The sequence below is a fragment of the Lissotriton helveticus genome, chromosome 1_1 (assembly GCF_964261635.1).
Source record: "Lissotriton helveticus chromosome 1_1, aLisHel1.1, whole genome shotgun sequence".
In the NCBI taxonomy this organism is placed as follows: domain Eukaryota; kingdom Metazoa; phylum Chordata; class Amphibia; order Caudata; family Salamandridae; genus Lissotriton; species Lissotriton helveticus.
Genome location: NC_136057.1, coordinates 852,152,085 through 852,172,574, shown reverse-complemented (window position 1 = coordinate 852,172,574; position 20,490 = coordinate 852,152,085). Strand labels below are relative to the sequence as shown.

Sequence of the window (20,490 nt, the reverse complement as noted above, 5' to 3'; positions counted from 1 at the left end):
GAGGTCGACGTTTCGGTCTTTGTTGCAGTTGTCTATAAGACCATCATCAGGACAATTGTGTATTGCAGAGGAAGCCCCCTGTGTAGATACAATATAGTAATATTAACAATTTTGTTTCTTTTAACAACTACACATGATGACATCTAAAACATAATATTGGAAATATTTCAACAAGGATAACCGTGTGCGTAACACCAAAGTGGTGTTACTTGACAATCTTCAATATAAGACATCAATCTTTTTAGATGTATAAGACTATTTGTACATCAAACAACAAACAGGTGTGTTACTAAACATTCTTCAAAGAATGTTTAGTAACACACTGGTTTGTTGTTGTTAAAAGAAACAAAATTGTTAATATTACTTTATTGTATCTACACAGGGGGCTTCTTCTGCAATACACAATTGTCCTGATGATGGTCTTATAGACAACTGCAACAAAGACCGAAACGTCGACCTCTTCATCCTCTCCCAAGCAATTTATGTTCTTAAGAGTAACTTTTGTTCATTATTGGTCTGTTACTCTTTTTCATTTATAGGAGCTGATGTTTTGTTATGAACTGATTTGTTTTATACATCTGTTCATGACATTTTGCTTACAATTAACTACTTGATGCATCCCCTTTAGTTAATTTCTGACATAAAATATAATAAATTTTCATACAAATAGGATCTCCTGTGTGCTTCTTCTCTTTTCTTTGTGCTCAATATCAATACATATCACTGTTATCCTATGGATACATTTGAGTTAGATTGCTGATAACAAACTCTATGACTTACGCTAACAAATAAACTGAACTAGTGTACAAATAAAACCCTTTGTAGACAATCCTCACCCTGTACTGTATACTGCCCAAGCCTACAAAGGTTTATTGGGTTACCCAAATTATTTAACGTTACCTAGTTAGCCAGCTCATGACTAAGGCCTCAGACCCCAGTTTACTTTCTATAGTCTGCACTTTTTGCCCTTTCCCTAAACCTTCGGCAGAAAACTGTTGAGGGGCTAGCAGTGGGGCAGATCGTGATATCATCAGGAGGTCAAGGGTGCGAATGGTGGGACTAGCTGGTTGCCGGTTTAGCCCTGCGCCCTCTCAACTAGTCCACTCACATCAAGTCGGAGCAGAGAGAAGGAAGAACCAGATATTCATCCTTATCCAGCCTTCTGACCCATTCATATACCAGCACCATCTTACAGCTGAGATAGGGGAAAGAAAATAGCATAGCATAGAAGGAGACGACAAAGGATGAGGAAGAAAAGAGGGGAATAGGAAAACATAAGGAAGAAGAGGGAACACGAGAACAGATGTATAAGACCAAGTGAGAGAAGAAAAAAGAAATGGAGAGAAAGGTGAATTTAAAGCAGGTGTCAAGAAGGGGGGGGGGTTAAGGGAGGGAGAACAATGGAAGGCAAGGAGGGAAAAAGAAAGAGGAGACAGTGAAAATGACAGCATGGAAAAGAGTGGAGTAGACAGGAAGAGGAGCTAAAAGAAGATGCAAAGAAAAAACAAAATGAAGAAAAGAGAAAAGTAATGACAGTGGCAAGCGTGAGTCACTGGGTGAGCAGAGCAGAGGAAGAGATGTGGAGAAACAGAATAGTGGATATGGGTGGAGATCAATAATGTCTGTTTAAATGAGATGGGTAACCAGGCAGGAAAGCTATAAGACTGAGGTTGGGATGGAGACAATAAGTTAAAGGAAGGGCGAACGGGCATAAAGGACATAAGGAAAATGAGAAAGGTGTTGACGATGGATTGAAAAGAAGAGAGGTGAGGGCGACAGAGATAGAGTGAAGCGATTTGGATATACAAAGAAAGAAGCTGGAGGAGAGAGGGGGCAGGAGGAGGAGAGAGGGGGTAGGTGGCGGAGGGAAGTGAGTAGGTGGGTGCGAGCTGTGAGAAGACTAAGGTAGGCGAAGAGAGGATGGGCAGATCATGGGATTATTAGACCAGGAGGCAAAGCAGAGAATGAAGGGGAGAGCAGGCGACAAAGAAAGAGAGGAAGGACGAGAAAGAGAGCTTTAATGTGTAGTGATCGCATAATGGCCTTTAGGAATAGGGTTACTGGGAAGAAATAAACCAGAGTAAATGGACTAGGAAGGGAGAGGACGGGAGCCAGGTGGAGAGACATTGGTATAGCTTCCATTAGTGCAGCAGGTGCAGTGGCACCGGAGCCCAGAAGCAATAACAGTCCACTAGACCATTATTATTGCTGCACTTCACAGTTCAAACGGTGACCAGGGGCCTGTTTTATTTCTTGCACTAGGGCCCATGACACACTTGATAGCCACTGTGGAGGAAGGGACTGGGAAACTGGTAGAATGGCAGGAGAAGGCATGGTGTAGATTGGTAACTCGAGCGGATGTATGACTGGTGCGAGGCGGAGGCGCGCGCACAGTATGAATGAGAGGGCAGGTTATGCTTGGGGGAGGCTTTGGCAAAGTAGTGTGGGAGCTCAAAGCGGGGGTGGGGTGCGTGCGCGGGAAGATGGAGAGTGTGTGAAGGAGAGTGTGTGTGAATGAGAGTGTGTGTGAATGAGAGAGTGTGAGAGAGTGTGTGTGAGAGAGAGTGTGTGTGAATGAGAGAGTGTGAGAGAGTGTGTGTGAGAGAGTGTGTGTGTGAGAGAGAGAGTGTGAGAGAGAGAGTGTGTGAGAGAGAGTGTGTGTGTGTGAGAGAGTGTGTGTGAGAGAGAGTGTGTGTGAGAGAGAGTGTGTGTGAGAGAGAGAGAGAGAGTGTGTGTGAGAGAGAGAGAGTATGTGTGAGAGAGAGAGTGTGTGAGAGAGAGAGTGTGTGTGAGAGAGTGTGTGTGTGTGAGAGAGAGAGTGTGTGAGAGAGTGTGTGTGTGTGTGTGTGTGTGTGAGAGAGAGAGTGTGAGAGTGTGAGAGAGAGAGTGAGAGAGTGTGTGAGAGAGTGTGTGAGAGAGTGTGTGAGAGAGTGAGAGAGTGTGTGAGTGAGTGAGAGAGAGAGAGTGTGTGTGTCTGTCTGTGTGTCGAACAAACAGGCAGCAACGAAAGTGAAAGCTGCCCGAATATCAATGTTTCCAAAACATAAAGCACTGCGTCTCAGAAGTTGTGCTGATAGACTAGCGGAGGGAAGCTCGGTTAACGGGAGGGGGGGGGGGGGGGGGAGGGGAGGAAGTGGAGTGTGGCCGAGAGCAGGGACTTACGGGAACGAACGCGATAATTGCTAACAGGTGTCGCCAAAGCTCCCTCCCACAAGGGAATCGCCAAACGTGCATGCGTTGTCATTGAAAGCAATGCAATGCGTGCACGTTTTTGGGGGGAAAAAGTGGATCGATTCCAAGAGACCTAAAAATTTATCTGAACTCTCCAGTTGGATAATTGCAATAAGTACCATGCGCAGAATACGTTTTATAAGCAGTATCAGTGAAGCAAACAGTAAAGTACAAAACAACATTTCAAGATATTTATTAGTGTATAATTACAAAAAATATAATCGCAACCAATTATGAGGATTCCACAAACAAACAGTAAAGGCATTTTGAAACCAGAGTGCATCCAAAAACATCTATTTTCAGTTTTAGGGCGACATAAATACAAATGAACAGCTTTACATAACCTAGGAAACAGAAAAGGGGTGAGAACCCATGGAGTATTTATATTGACTGAATAAAGAGCAAATGGACATGAACATGTGGCAGCCACTTTCAGCTTAACAATCCCTCCCTAAAAACGTCCGTCGGCCGATGTTTGCTGATTAGGACAAAGCATGTTTTTCTGGTCGTATCCAACAGTTTACATCAGCTGCATAGGTTGTGTCGTGGAGTACAGCTTTCCTTACAGAAGGATGGTGAAAGATCGTATAAAATCTTGACCCAAACAGAACATTGTTTTAATATTCACCAGCTACTGCCTGCACTTCAAAGTTTCCACCAACCTGAAAAACAATTAAGATATTAATTTGGCAACTTATAAAGAAATCAACTGATGCAGAATAACAAAATCACATGTTCCTTCATGTTTTATTCAATTTCTTTTAGTAGTCCAAGCTCCTAGAGCCAGTGTCAAATTTCCTGAACTCACTTATGTAACAGAAATTAAAGGAGAATCTTTTACTTCTTCCTCTCTAATCTCATCTATCTAGGAGTCGATTCAAAGGTTGGCTCTTTGACTAAACCACAGTGCCTTCGATGGATCAACAGTCGCCCCCCCCCCAGTGCTATGAGACCCTTACGGGTGAGTAGTCACGCTCTACAAGACACTTAATTGATTACTTAATTTCTCAATGTTTAAAACATGCAGTTGATGCAGTATAAAATATCTAAATTCTACCTGCAAAAAAAACCCGATTTATTTTGTTTCTGAACCCTCTGCAGTGGAGAGACACTTAATAGATCCTTGCCTGCTCCACTGCTAAGTCTAAAATAGTTTTAAGCTGCAACCTTCAGTGCCCATCTTCCAAAATCGGGGTAGCCTTTACGAACAGCTGGGGCAAGGGGATATGAGCACAACACACGTGCTCATATCCCCTTGCCTGTGCACAAGTGATGGCTGAGTGAGGAAGAATTATATCTGACTCAGACTAGCATCTGCTCACAGGTAACTCTTTGGCCGATAGGGACCCACTGGAAATGGTTTTAACTAAACTGAATTCCTGAAAGCAACTCTACTAATGTGAGTTTTCCCTTTGGGGACTTTATATTTGAACTGTGTTAAAATTGTAACTTTGGTACTATACACAGTGCACGGAACAGTGCTGCTGCCTTTAACCCATTTTCCTAAACCCTTAGATTTACATCAAAGGTCAGATTTACTTGGGGGCGTGGCCACGGCGGCGATCGGAATGGCTGCCTTTCCGTGAAGCTCCTCCATGCGGGCTCCTATCGGCAGCGACTAAGATGTAACCCGTCAATCCTGCTCTCCACATCCTTGCGGATCTGCACACTGATGTCGCCCCGATCATCTGGGTGACTTTGGAGATTGCGGGAACGGCCTGCGGAGAGTGCCCGGCGGAGGGGAAGCGGGGCCTTCGGACCTCGGCGCCATCTTCTCTCACTGCGCCGGATCGCTGGTGAGTGCCGCGCGGCGCCTGGTCGCTGAGCCTTCGCCCCCTCAGGCATCTCCTGCGGGGTTTCTCGCGCGCTGCCCGTCCGCTTCGGGCTCCCGAGTGGGGGCTGCTGATTCCCAGTGCGGTCTCGGCCGTGCGGCCTGGGCGGTGCCGGGACCGGGGCCTCGATTTGCGGGGCCGGGTGCTGGGCGGCGGGCAGGGACTCTCGCGGGGGGGGGCTTCGGGGGTGTGTGGACTCGGCGGCTGGGCGGCCGGGGGGGCTCCGCTACGCGATTTCCGGCGGCCCCGCCTTAGTAGCACTAGTGGGGCTCCTATCCCCCCCCCATTCCTCCTGCTCACAGCGACGGGAGAGGGCCGTTACCCGCTCCACTTCATGCTGAGGGTGCATTCGGCACTTTGAACCAGTCCTTGGACCTAGAACCCTGCTGCGGCTGACCTGGTCATCATTCATCTGGGCCGAGCACGATTCGGTCCCTGAGACCCTACTGTTGGTGGAAATTTCTGGAGCTCTCTGGAGTTCGGTGTTAATTTGCCGCTCTCTCCCATTGCCGTGCTTCCCACGCCGCCTCTTCCAGCTCACCTACGCCCTCTGGGTCACTGTGAACATGGGGAAAAGAGATCCTAACCAGAGGAAACTTGGCTTCGACAAGACCCCCCTTCTTGCAACGGACCCCCCCGCCTGGTTCGGCGACCGGGGCCTCCAACTCTACTGACCTGGGTGACGCGGCGGCTATGGTCGCCACCATGATGGGCTAAATGCGCGCAGGCTTCAAGGCGTTGAACACCCGCTTCGACAGCCTGGAGCAAAAGCTATCGGACATGGGTTCCAAAGTGCAGGCCCATGACAGAAGGCTCGATGTGGCGGAATCACGGATATCAGACATAGAAGATGGCGCCTCGAAATCGCTTAAGAGATTGGAGCGGGTGGAGAAAATACTTAAAGATGTGGCCATCAAAAATGAGGACTTGGAAGCGCGCAGCAGGCGCAATAATATTCGTATTCTTGGCGTGGCGGAGACGACAGCCACGGGCCGGTTCGACACCTTTGTCGAGACTCTTCTGATAGAGCTCTTTGGCAGAGACACCTTCACGGCGGGCTTTGTTGTTGAGCATGCACATAGGTCTCTTGGGCCTAAGCCTCGCACAGGCCAACTACCGTGGCCCATTATCGCCAGAATCATGAACTTCCGCGACCGTGACGCAGTGCTGCGTGCAGCACGCGAGGCTGGGGAAATACAAAGGCAGGGCAGTAAACTGTCCTTTTTTCCGGATTTTACACTGATGGTCCAGGAGGCATGTCGCAAATATAACGGTGTTAAATCCACCCTCCGGAACTTAGGCCTAAAATATGGTATGCTGTACCCAGCCAGATTGAATGTGGATGTGAATGGCAGATTCCGTATTTTTGACTCTCCCGCGGACGCGCAAGACTTCTGCCATGATTACAAGAAACGGGGCTCTTCTGCAGCGACAGGTTCACCACCGAACACTCCACCTCGTAACGAAACACAATCCAGTGCCGACCTTTTTGCGGAAAATGGCCAGGGCTGACCGCTCAACGTTGTTTACAGTTGCACCCTTCTCTAAATGCTGTTAACTGGATGTGGTTCTTACAACGTATATTGTCTGTTCTCTGGTTCTGAAACCGCTTGTTGGGAAACCCTCCTGGAGTGGCGTTGCTACCCCCGATGGCGCGGGCCATGTTGTTTATATTTTCTGGGGCATTAACATATTTTTGTTTGCAGTTATACTATTTCTTTGAATGGTTATTAACTTTTGTAATTTGCACTATTGTTCAGCAATGGTCCGGGGATTGCCTCTTGTGGGATTCTGGGAGGCTGGGAGGCGGGTGGGGGATGGGATTTGTTTTGTTACTGTGGTCATGTATGTTAGAGATTAGTTGCGGGTATCGTGGGAGCAGACTGTCGGCTGCACACTTGTTGCAGATCATTTTGACTGTGGAGTTATGGCCAGAATAGGTTTGCAGTCTGGTCCTTCCAGACTGACTTTGATGTCTTGGAACGTGCGTGGTTTAAACACCACAAGGAAACGCAAACAGGTGCTGGCTTACGCGGCGCGACACGGGGTGGATGTCCTCTTTCTGCAAGAGACTCATTTGGTGCAGCAGGACGTGGCCAGAGGATGGGGGTCGCATAAAGTGTTTTCCTGCTATAGTAGATATGCTAGGGGTGCAGCAATTCTTGTGCACAAACGTGTCCAGTTTGTAATGACCGGCAGCAAAACTGATGAGGAGGACAGATATGCGCTTATTGTGGGAGTGCTGTTTGGCTACAAGGTCGCACTGGTGGGAGTCTACGGCCCCAATGTAGATTCCCCTGCTTTTTTCCAGGACCTGCAGATGACGCTGCTTCACTGATTTGTTGGTTCTGGGGGGAGACTTTAACATGTTGATGAATCCAGATAGGGACAGCACTTCTCCCTCCCCCGCCTGCAAACCTAAGTCCCGCGCAGTGCTGGCGGAAATCTGCTCCCACTTTTCACTAGTGGATATAGAGGCTAGACTGCACCACCACACGCCTGATTACACGCATCACTCTAGCTTCCACAACACAAGCACTAGAATGGATTATTGGCTCCTCTCCCCAGGTGTGGCGGGATGGGTGGATGGCCTTTCCACGTTACCTCGCACCCTGTCAGAGCACTCTCCCATTGTTTTGACTCTAGCGGTCCCCAGGCTGGGAGGGTACGAAAGGCAGTGGCGATTTCCTGGTAGGGCTCTGCTAGACCCGACTTTTAAGGAAGACATACGCACCACCATCGATGACTACTTTGATATGAACACAGGCTCTGTTACCTCCTGGTCCACGCTGTGGGAAGGCTTCAAGGCTACATTGCGTGGGGTTTGCATCACCAAGCGAACTGGGTCCCTGCGCGAGATTCGCTCCACCTTGACCCGAATCGAAACAGATATCACTTCGATAGAGAAAGAGATCCTTGCGGATCCATCGGTGGATCGTGAGGCCAAACGCCTTGAGCTACTTTTAGAATTTCGAGATACAGCAGATAGAGAGGTGAGATTCATGGGTAAGCACTACACAGCGCGGCAGTACGGCGAGGGTGACAGGCCAGGTAAACTACTAGCGCAACTGCTTCGACCGCCACACCAAGCTGCTTACATTACCGAGGTAATTGACGCCCAGGGTACACGACGACATTCCACTCCCGATATATCCAACACCTTTCTATCATATTACAAAACCCTTTACACTTCCACACTCACAGGGGAGCACCGCCACCCGGGACCGTATTTGAATGAGGTAGCCATGGTGTACCTAGAAAAAAACATGGAGGAGTTTTTGGCCATGCCCATTACTCCGGATTTTATAATCGAGGCAATCGACTCCTTGCGGAGCTCTGCTGCTCCTTGACGGTTACACAGCCGACTTCTACAAGGAGTACAAAGAGGAACTTGTCCCCAAACTGGTTGAGGTATACGCGGAGGCACTGGAGGCGGGCGTTCTTTAACCCACGCTCCGGGAGGCGGTCATTGTTTTATTACCCAAACAAGGCCGTGACCCCACTTTGTGCAGCTCCTACAGACCCCTGTCCCTCCTAAACTTGGACTACAAAATTCTGGCCAAAGTCCTTGCAATTCGATTAGCGCTTCTCGTGGAAACTTTAATTTCGCCGGCTCAGTCCGGATTTGTCCCACATAGATCCACTTCCCTAAACCTTCGGACGCTGTTTTCTGTTTTACACAGAATAGAGCCCTCCACACCGGCTGCAGCAGTGTTCTTGGACGCGGAGAAAGCATTCGACACCCTGGAATGGCCCTTTTTTTTGTCAATTATGAGGAGAATGGGGATGCCTGCTATGTTTGTGGCAACGGTAGAGTTGCTGTACTCAGCTCCCACCGCCCGGATACGGCTAAACGGCACCATTACTGACAGCTTCGCACTTTCGCGAGGCACCCGCCAGGGGTGTCCACTATCCACGCTCCTGTTCATCATTGCAATGGACCCCCTGGTGCGACATTTTCAGGAGAAACATCTCCACCGTGGGCTCTAGTTTCGTACCGGACCGCTACTGGTCTCGTTATATGCCGATGACACTGTTTTGTATGTACGGGCTCCCCAGTCCAACCTGGAGCCTCTGTTGATAGAGATTTCCCGCTTTGGAAACTACTCGGGCCTTAAAATAAATTGGCATAAGTCAGTAATTTTCCCGCTCACCCCCTCCACCGTGCAGTGGACCTGCTCGTTCCCTCTAGAATGGAGCACGGACTCTGTGAAATATTTTGGTATACATATTCATCTTGACACGGTATCCATGGTCCGTTTGAATTACGGCCGTGCCCTTGATTTTTTGGAAGACAACACGGAGCGTTGGATTCGCCTCCCGCTGTCTATGGCTGATCGGATTGCCATCATTAAAATGATTGTCCTCCCCCGGTTCTTGTATTTATTTAACAATATTCCGATCCCCCTAACCAAGATTTTTTTCCCCCAACTTCGCTCCTCACTTCTGCATCTGATATGGGGAGGTAAAAACCCACGGGTGTCCTGGCGAACTTTAACGCTCCCTTATGAACGGGGCGGCTTCGGAGTACCAGACCTTTTTCTTTATTACTTGGTCGCACAGAGCTCGTACGCATACCCTTGGTTTCACCCGGATGCCAGGATTCCTCATTTGAGACCAGAGGCTGACTTGGCGCTCCCTGTGGCCCTCTCTTCCGCCCTTCCTAGGGTACTCCCCCGTGACCCGCAGGATATACAGCCTTTGTCCACTACTTGTTGGGCTTGGGACAAACTTCGACGCCTCTTACTCCTCGGGAAACTATACTCTCCTGCACTGCCGTTGCCCAACCCTCACTGGCTCCCCATCACAGGCGAATCGGTGGTGCAGTGCACGCTATCCAAATATCATATACACACTGTTGGGGACCTTTTCGCCGGACGGCCACGCCTTTTCCCTCACAGAGGATCGCCGCTTCACGGACAGGACTTTTATGGACTCATTCACGCTGACTAGACTGCGCTCAATGCTCAGGGCTGAATTCCCCACATTCCCGCTCCCTCCCGAAGACTCCCCTGCGCTCACATTCATAATACAGAACCAATCAGGGGCGCATGTCGTATCTAAGCTATATAAGCTGTGCCTGGCCTCAGTTCCCTCACTCGACGCTAAGGTGCGCGCTGATTGGGAGGGCGACCTGGGTACCCAAATCACGGATGATCAATGGGCCGCATGTTGTGCCACCACAAGGGATGTATCCATTAACACCAGACATAAACTTATACATTTTAAGTTCCTTAGGAGGGCATACCACACTACCGCACTTGCCCACAGAATTGACCCCAGCAGACCGCACAAATGCCCTAAATGCAATGGCCCACAGGCTGATTTTGCCCACCTTTCCTGGACTTGCCCGAAATTGCACACCTACTGGCTGCAAGTACACCAGGTTTTGGGGCAGATACTCGGCATTGACCTGCAACCCACCCCTGAAATTGCGCTGCTTGGTTATGTCACTAACTTCCCGCGTCGGCTTCGAAAACTGACGTCCCTTGGCCTCCTTTTAGCTAAACGTGAAGTGGCGCTGCTCTGGTGGGCTAGGCGCGCTCCAACAGTCCGCGCTTGGCTCCGAAGTATGGCTTACTGTAACGTTAACAGCGCTGAATACTCCGAGATGGTTCCTGTCGCCTCCAGACCGCTGGATATATGGGGGGCCATACTGGACATATATTGCGAAGCTGACACAGGGGGCACAATCCCAATCGATTAACTCCTTCGTCCCTGCTGGGGTGGGTTAGGAAGAGCCACTTTACCACATGGGGCCTACCTCCAGCGCTGCTACCGCATTGAGTGTTGCCTTTCTCACTGTGGGGTTCCGAAATCTCCTTTGTGGAGTCTGACGGAAGACTGGTCTGTACCTGTAAGGTTTGATGTTCCGTTCTCAAAGTGCCATGCTGTGGATGAATCAGGATTTGGTGCTGACTGACATGCTCGATTGTGCTCGCAGCATTATTGTATTGTATCATTTTTTGTATGTTTATGACCACTTTTTCTTCAGTTACGTTATGATTTTCCTTTTTATTTCTCGTTTGGTAAAAGAACAAAAATGTACCATCGTACTGAGTCATTCCGATAGTTTGCAATCCCACTGTGATACATTCAATTATCGTTTGTTTAACCGATCAGTGCCACTCTATGTTCACAATGCTACATTTGCATGTAATGATTGGATTGCTAACCTGTGCAATTAACAGATTTCCAAAAAAAAAAAAACGGTCAAATTTACTTTAGATTAATACTTTAATTCACATGTGCAAATGCATAAATTCTCTGAGCCAGCACTAAATGAGATTCGCCATTTGAGCTGCATTGTGGAGTGAGGCAATCGCATTGCTATACTACAACCTGCCCGATTAAAAGCCCCCATGCACAACATGCACCTTTGAGGGCAGATTAACACCTTCAGCGCGGCGCGAATTTTCGCGCTGTGCTGAAGGTTCTAAAAAACAGGTGTGGTCATGACGGAACGGTTCAGTCATCAGCACGGCTCAACCGACGCTGATGACGGAACCTTTCAGTCATAAGCATCGAAGGGGTTAAGTTTCCCCTCTAACAAAAAGGGGACAGGGAGAGGAATTCCCATAGCTATAACCAGCAACTGTCTGTTAATTAAGGTAGAGGAAGGGGCAGACTTCCGTCTCTGCTGGTTTTTTGAGTGTCAGGTTGGAGGGATTATGCAACACGACTAGACTAGGTGGGTGCCTCACCAATCAGATTTCTTCATCTCTCTTCTTAAGCCCCTATGCCTACAGGTACAGTTAAGAAGGAGGTTAGACTACTGATGCTGTGAACCCTGTCTGGAGCCTTGAGGGTGTACTCACTCCCGAATTGTACCCCTGGTTTCTCCCCAGAGCTGGTGGCATCAGCTCCATGACCCACTCTTAAGTCTAGTGAAAGTGGACATGCTCTGGTCTTAAGCTGTACCATCCGAAAATTTCAACAGGAGTAAGCAACAGAATAATCACAATGATGGTTTTAAACAAGGGCTAGATGCCCTCAGTGATAAATCTTTAGCACTGGTGATTTGCATCCAGGTTATTCTGTGAGGGCAATTAAGGAGCTGTTATCAAATTGTTAGTCCACTGAACTCTTGTATAGATTTGTAATTTTGTGGGTAGTATTTAGCTATGTGTGCATTAAAGTACTTTACCTTTTTTAAATTAAAAGCAGTGGCTGGAACCCTGATTTACTGAGTGTATTGTTGAGTTCTGAGACTTTAGGCCCATGGTTTTTGATGACACCAAGATACCTTAATGCCAATTTAGGACTATATTACATGGTTTCCCATTATGCAACATCTATATGTACATTTATGTTTATGTAACTGAAGCAGTCACTTCTCGGAGGGTAACTTTACAACCTTCCTCCGTTGGAAATACCCTTTTTAATCTCTTAGTAACTATTTTGATCCTTGATCAAACTGTCCCTAACTTTGTGGAAGCCACCCTCAAAACTATGCACTGAGGATGCCAAATTTGGTACCGACTGACCATGCAGTTGAAAATTAATATTAAGTAGTAGAAAACACTAACTTTCTTAAGTTTTGTAAATTAACACTGGAACACTTTTAGTGCATAGGCCCAAAACAGCTGAATGAAAATGCCCCAAATTTGAATATCATTGCAGAAGAAAATAGTTACTTCCCTGCAACTCTCATTCTTGAGTGTTGGCATCTTTCATGGATTCTCATCCTTGAATCATTCCGTGCCCAAGCTGGAAATCCCCGGTATTTTTAGGTCTCGCGACCTATCGATGCGCGCAAGCGCATCGAGCGGAGCGAGAATTCAAGTAGTCAAAATCCTCATGAAACCACCAGCTTTTTGCTGGCGTTTTCATGAAGTTCACGTGAACCACGTGACCAAACACGAACGCGCATCAGCCGCACAGCACATCAAAGGGCTTCGCCCAGCGTGCGCTCTGCGGCTTCTCGGCTTCTCCTCCCCTAATTATTCTTGGATGGCCGGCCGGCACACAGCCTTCCTTGCATTTCTCCTCCCCCTCCCCAGCCAGCTTCCCCCAGGCCGTGTTCCCTCATCCCTCGCACCCCCTCCTCCTTCAGGCCCCCACCACTTGCTTCCATTTGTGCGGAGACTTGATTAAGTCAGTGTGACTGCATGAGTTTGTTTTTCAACCTTTTTTAGAGTCTTTATTATTTCCCCCCAAACGCCATTTTGTTCTCCGTGACTTTCTTTAGATGACACAGACTATCCAAGCTGTTGCAATGTCATCCATCCTAAGCACTTTACAGCAGCATCCAGCTGACACTAATTTGGGATCAGCATTTTTTTCACGTCGCCATTTTTCATTTTTTTCACATTTCACAATGTTCTACGTTACTTTCTTCAGTGGCACGGATTATTAATGCAGTCCGTGTGACTGCATGTGAATCTGAACACATCTATTAAACTCCCTGTTCCCCTGACAGAAATAATTATTCAAATGTGCTGATCATATGCAATACCTTTATCTCTTTCCACAAACTTCAGTCCAAAACGTCTGGATAAAAATGCTCCTGTGCAGCCAAAAATCACTCGCGCTTCCTCCTAAAGTGCTTTCAGATGTACTCTGCTTCTGTCTTAATGTAATCCATGTAAAGCCTTTAAAACTGCGTCCAGATGACAGCAATACTACAGCCTACGCACTATTCTTTCTTCAATAACTAGATTCCAGTTAAGTGGCTACTATGTGCACCGTGCACTTTAATGAAACAAATCCCAATTGCACGGCACACTTTATTAAGACAATAAACAAGCATTGGCATTGCCAATAGTTCTCGCTTGTGGGACCTTATAAGTATTTACTTTTGCAGCACAATATCCTTGGTGCAACAAGGATATTGTGCTGCAAAAGTAAATACTTATAAGGTCCCACAAGCGAGACCTATTGGCAATGCCAATGCTTGTTTAAAACAGCAATAAACAGAGTTGAAATGACCAGAGGACCAATTTTCTTTAGAAGCTCATCCGCCTAATTTGATAATCTTCACTGGCAGATGTTTGGTTTGTAAGTGCTGAGCTCGCTAACCAACCAATCACACCCACCCTGAGGGGCACTGCTTGGTCCATTGATGAGTGAACTGCTGAATTTAAGTAGTGTATAACGTGTGCCTGCTGTTCCACATGTTGCTTGGCAGATGTTCAAGATCAGCACTCCTTCACAAAAAGGAGCTGTCACTGGTATGCTTCTAATGGCATGTACCTTTATCTTACCCCCAAAGAGATGTTTTGGTTTCTTGTGGCAGAAAGTAATGCAGGCTGGGAGCCTGAAGGCTATGCCCTCAATGGCAATAAAGCATTGGTCAACTGAACATAAAGCTTTGTTTTCACCTTTGTAAGACGCACCTGCAGCTATACACCAAGCGCACTGCCCCCTCAACCAGTGTCAATGGATTTGGGACAAAAATATCTAAGAACAACAGGTTTTTTTTTTAATGGAAGTCGAAGGAACTTTGGATTGTGAGCAAGGTGATCTGATCTTTCATGAAGTTTCAATATGGTTCCATTATCATTAAGACTTGTGAGTTCCCCCACTATCCTTGGTGACATTAGAACCAGAAGTGCTGCCTACTATAAGACATATGAGAGACATTTGGGTTAGCTCAAAGGGCGGGAACATCAGGTGACTGTGTACTCTGTTCTGTTTCCATGGCATGACTGGGTGCTGAATGGTGGAGTAACCTCTGAAAAGGCCTTTTATGAACTGTGTGATGATTCTTTGAGCAAAGAAGGATGAAGCACCCTCAAACCACCTGAACTGCAATATCGCTGCAGAAGTACTTAATATAAGAATACTTAATATTTTTCTCCACTAAATGGAGAAGGTAAGGCATCCTTGGTGCAGCTGTGTAGAAATGGGATTTAGTACACCATTCTTATAGAAACTTTCCACTTGGCACTATAGATCTTGGCCATCATTTAGGCTTGCGCCAGTATTGATCTGCAGTCTGCCAAGAAGTATGAATATCCGAATTATTGGTGGCCCAGTTCAGTGATTTTGAAGTCATGATGTAGGACTTGGCCATCATTCCGGGAAAGATGTTTTAGGTGAATCGAGCTTGTGTATCAAAACTAGTGTGGCCATGCTGGACCCATCAGTTTTTTTTAATGAACTTCATTAGGTTTTGCAGTGTGCATTAAAGAAATAACAACGAAAGACGATGAATCGCAAAGTACACCCCAAAACATCCACTTCACACTGGGTGGGTAACCGCATGCTCATAGGTACATCTATCTGGCAATGCCGTCAGAGTCGAAAGTACAGCAATGTGCTTCATCTCATAAGTGAGCTCCTTGATAGAATAAAATAAGTTGTAGAACTTTAACATTGAAAGAAAAAAGGAAGGAGGTGTGTGGGAAAAGCAGGAGAACAAAGGGAGGAAGAGAGAGGGTGGGGGAGACAAGCGATGGGCGAGAGTAGTTCCAAGAAAAAAAAAAAAAAAAAGAGCAGTCTGCCCACTATGTGTCTCAAAAACGTAAAACAAAAGTCTGAACGGACATATCATCTAGTCCCTGGCCTGGGTCCACCAGTTCAAACGTGCCATTAGTTTTAACGAACATTACTTTGTCTTGGCCTTCTGTAGAGCCCTGGGAATGAGATGAAATTGGAATAACATTGGTTTGGAAGGATTTCTCATCCCCCACATCACTCCCTTGGTTCGCTCCAAATGTAGGCACCCCCCACCCACCCTCCTTATATTGAGGAATATGTTGCCTTGTGGATCCTGCCATGTGTAGATAGAAGGGAGGCCTGCGTTGAGGTTTTCTGAAAATCTGCATCACAGTATAGCTTGTCTGAGGCGATGAGTGACTCAACTCACTGCCTCAAGTCAGTAGCTTGTTGCAACAGGAGATCCAACTCCTGTTTGATCGGTTGGTCTCATGCACAAGTGGCACAATAGAATAAGTCCTATGCATGATGACATAAGGCCCAATATTGACATGTATGTTCTGACTGATTGTGTGGCACCTGCAAAGGTATGCTGCAATCACCTGTATTTTTGTGAAGTGCTTTGCTGATGGAAATGCATTGCCAAGCAGCGTTTTTGTGCCCAGGACTGCTCCCAAAAACTGGAGCATTGTAGTGGGGCATGCAGAATATGTTTCTACGTGGAGTGCCAGGTCTGGGTGATAGAATAGATTTATGAAAGACTTTCAGGTGCCACAAGATAACGATCATCAAGGGCACTTTCACCAGACATTTATCTAGGTATAGAAATACCTGGTGGCTCTGTCTCTGAAGAAAGACTGGTACATTTTGGAAATAGTTGAGGAGGAAGGGGAAAAGGAATACTTATTTCAATCTGAATTGATAGAGCTGCCCTGCTGTCGAGCATCTTTTTTTTTTATAATTCTTTTTATTAACCACATATAAAATAATACGCTTACATAAATGCACTGAAACGCTGTTCTGCACAATAAATCTGTTCACATCCTCCTTGGTCATAAAGATCAACAATAATAAATGTATTCGGGTTCAAGGATCATCCAACACCTCCGGATCCTCCAATATCACCGGTGGAGCACATATGTCACCTCAGTGCGCATTCCAGGGCCCCCAGATCTTCCCCCATTTCTTGGGTCTACCCCTTGCCACATGCACTGCCCGCTCTCTGAACATGCACCAATCCAGATCATCCATCTATTTCCCAACCGTTGGTGGCTCAGCCGCCCCCCACAGCTGAGCTATATTACGCTTCGCAATACTACATGCCAATGTAGCCCACACCTTTCCATGGGACGCGAGATTAGTCTGGTCCCAAACATTCAGGATACAACGCCGAGCCTCCAACTCAAACCCCACTCCCCACACCTCCCTCACCTTGGCATGAATAGCTGACCAGTACCCCATAACATACGCACATTCCCACAATACATGAAAAAAACGTTCCCGGCTTGCCACACCCTCTCCTGCAATCTCCACTCACCGCCCAGCCCATGCGCACCAACCGGGGGCCAGTCACGTAACAGCGATGGAGAATCTTTAGTTGAACCAGCCGAAGCCTCATCTGAATGGCAACGACCCGCGGAGAGGCCACTGCCTCCCTCCAGTCCTCATCATCAAGAAGCAAACCATCCGCTATCCACTGATCTCTCAGGGCCACCAAGGGATCCTCCACATGATTAACCAGCTTCTTATAAATCAAAGAAATTGTTTTGGTCGGGAGGTGACCATCCAGCACCCGATCCTCCAACGGGGAGGCCTCCGGGGGCGTCACGCCAAGGGGAATGTTAGCTAACAGCGCATGCCTAACCTGAAGATATCGAAACCTCTCGCTCCCGTGCATTTGGTAACTTTCCTGCAGGGTTTCAAATGGGAGGATACCATCCTTCGCCCATAGATCTCCGACACGGGAGATCCCAATGAGGTCCCACCTGTCGAATCCCTTTGATTTCCATAGGCTGCCCAACCGTTCCGAGTTCCAGAGGGAAGTCGCCAATGTGATCTTCCCCTCCCACCCTAGGGAGCGGTTCGCTTCATGCCAGACCCCAACAGTCACTGCCGCTGGTCCCACCATCGGAAAGTGCCCCCACCTAGCATACAGTGCCCTAGTAAGGTCCCCTCCAGGTGCCTGACCACGGTCCATAATATAGCCGGGGTCCAGTGGAGCACCATATATAGCCTGGTTAACCGCAGCCAGCTGCGTCGCCCAGTAATACTTCCTAATATTGGGTAGACCGATCCCGCCATCATACCAAGGTAATGTCAGTTTTGCAAAAGCAATACGGGCCTCCCTTCCCAGAGGAGTTGCCTCTGGAGAGACTCGACCTCTTTAAAATACGACGGCGGAACCGGGTCCATAGAGTTCTGGAGTGCATTGAGAAAATGAGGGAGAGCCATTATCTTAAACAAAACGGCTCGGCCAAGAAGGGAAAGGGGAAGTGCCCTCCAACGATCAACATCTCGCCGTAGCCGAACCAACGGAGGCAGCAAATTGTTGGAATACCTACTCCGGGGGTCCAAGGATATAAAAATGCCTAAGTTTTTAAAGCCCACCACTTCCAATTTAACCGGGCAGCGCAGGGGGACCACCGGAGGGTCACCGCTCAACACGAACAAGACTGACTATGCCCAATTAATAGCAAAACCTGAATATCGACTGAACACCTCCATTACATCCAAAAAAGCCATGAGCGATGCTCGGGGAGAGGTCAGGTACAAAAGAATATCATCTGCATGAAGAGATATCTTATCCTCCCAATCTGGCGTCCAACGGAGTCCCCTGATTGACCTATCCCACCGAACCCAGGCCGCAAGCGGCTCGAGCGCCAATGCAAAGAGCAGCGGGGAAAGAGGGCAGCCCTGTCTGGGGCCTCTCCCCAGCGCGAAGTCTGCCGACCTATGGTTATTAACGACTACTCGAGCCAGGGGGCCTGAATATAGGAGACGGACCCAAGAGACAAACTCCGGGCCCACCCCCAACTTACCAAGAGCAGCAAAAAGATATGGCCACTCCACCCTGTCGAAGGCCATGGTGGCATCCAGAGAGAGCAATACTGTTGGCTCGTGTATCTTCGAAGCTCCACCAATGACCCCATGCAATCTACGCAGATTGAGAGCCGTGCTCCGGCGGGGCATAAAGCCCCATTGGTCTGGATGCACCAGTGTATTGTTATGTTATGTTATGTTATGTTATATCTGTCTTGTATAGCGCACGGCTACTCAAAGAGTGTCCCGGCGCTTTATTGCAAACCTGTACCACAACATAACGGAAAATAAAAAGCAGAAAAATGAGAAGTCCCTAAACTACCAATCAAGGCGATATCTAAAGAGTAAAAAGCTAAGTTTTTAGGCCCTTCCTAAGCGCCAACAGATTGGAAGTACTGCGCAGTGTCACTGGTAAAGTGTTCCAAAGCTGCGGAGCCAGCAGTCTGAAAGATCGACCTCCTATACGTGCCCTTTTTATGCGAGGGACCACGGCGAGGAACAAAGACTCCGATCTCAAGGACCTTGCAGGATGGTAAAATCACCTTGACCCGGTGGTTCGCTAACAGTTTCGCCAATATTTTAGGTTTGGCATTCAACAAAGAGATCGGCCTATACGATGAACACTCGGTCCTCGACTTACCTTCCTTGTGAAGGACTATAATATTAGCCACGAGCTGATCATATGGAAGCCGACCTCTCTCTCTACTTTCCACAAACATACCTTTCAGAAAGGGAGCTAGCTCGTTCGCATTGACTTTATAAAGTTCAATCGGAAGCCCATTCGGGCCCGACGCCTTACCGGAACGAACCCCCCTAATTGCCTGAGCCACCTCATCATTAGTGAGGGGAGAATCGAGAAAACCCCTATCTTCATCCGATAGAGTAGGCATAAGGATGTCCTAATCATATCTGTGTTCTCAGCCTCCGAATAATGACACTCAGCTGCGTAAACCTTCTCATAATAATCGGCAAAGGCATCCACAATTTCTTGCGGGTCCGTGCCCCTTTCAGACCCAGGGGACTGCAGCACCGGGACTAACCGCGACGCCCAGTCCCCCTTCTCCAACCAAGCTATCAACTTCCCCACCTTATCTCAGTGCTCATATATTCTACTCTGGGTATCGCACAGCTGTTATCTGGCACTATCACGGGCCAAACTCCTGTATTCATCTTGAAGGAGTTTCAATCGGTGCAGCCCCTCCGGCGTGGAAGCATGCGACACCTTCCGCTCAAGCACAAGCAAATCCGATTCTACCCTGTCAACCTCGGCTCGCCCCTCCTTTTTTTCTCCCCGATATAAAGGAAAGCAACTCCCCCCTAAGGACAGTTTTATACGCCTCCAATAGGGAGCTTGCAGAGGCCACCGAGTCAACGTTCTCCTGAAAATACCTGTGCGCTACCGCACTATCTCCTTCTTAGCCCCCGGGTCTCGGAACCTCCAAGCGCTTATCGGCGCAACCCGAGCCACATCACGCCCGCCAAATTCAAGCCTGAGCCAAACAGGTGAGTGATCCGAGACTCCTCTGGCCAAATGCCGCACCTCCCGGACCCACGCGGCCTGAGCTGCAGGAACCAGAACGTAATCTATTCTAGAAAAGGATTTATGCGCCACCGATATATGCGTATATTGCATCTCATCGGGATGTTTGAGCCTCCAGCCATCCACCAGGCCCGTGGTGCCCACAAAATCAGCCAGCCACTTTTGGGAAGACAACAACTCGCGAGCCGGGCAACGATCAACCATTCCATCCATCACAGCATTGAAATCCCCACCGACTACCAACAATCCGACCGGTAGGGACAGAAACATTTTCCCACGATCGAGAAATGTGTCCGACTGAAGGGCCGGGGGGACATAGACAGACAAAAAAGTTACGCTCCTCCCCTCCCACAATCCAGAGACACCGACATACCTCCCCCTATTGTCGATCCATGTAGCCTGTATGGCGAGGGGGAAGGCCTTTTTAATCAAAATCCCAACCCCTCGAGACCCAGTCGTGAAACC

The 20,490-nt window shown here is 48.0% G+C and overlaps 1 protein-coding gene across 1 annotated transcript in view; it reads right to left on the bottom strand.

Annotated features, from left to right (window-relative positions):
• Positions 1-3,408: 3,408 nt before the first annotated feature.
• ARL1 (ARF like GTPase 1) overlaps positions 3,409-20,490 on the bottom strand; it is an 85,164-nt gene continuing 68,082 nt past the window's right edge. Inside the window, exon 6 of the mRNA XM_078675295.1 lies at positions 3,409-3,893. Coding sequence (XP_078531421.1) covers positions 3,863-3,893 — 31 coding nt within the window. The 3' untranslated portion in view covers positions 3,409-3,862. The remainder of the gene's footprint in view (positions 3,894-20,490) is intronic.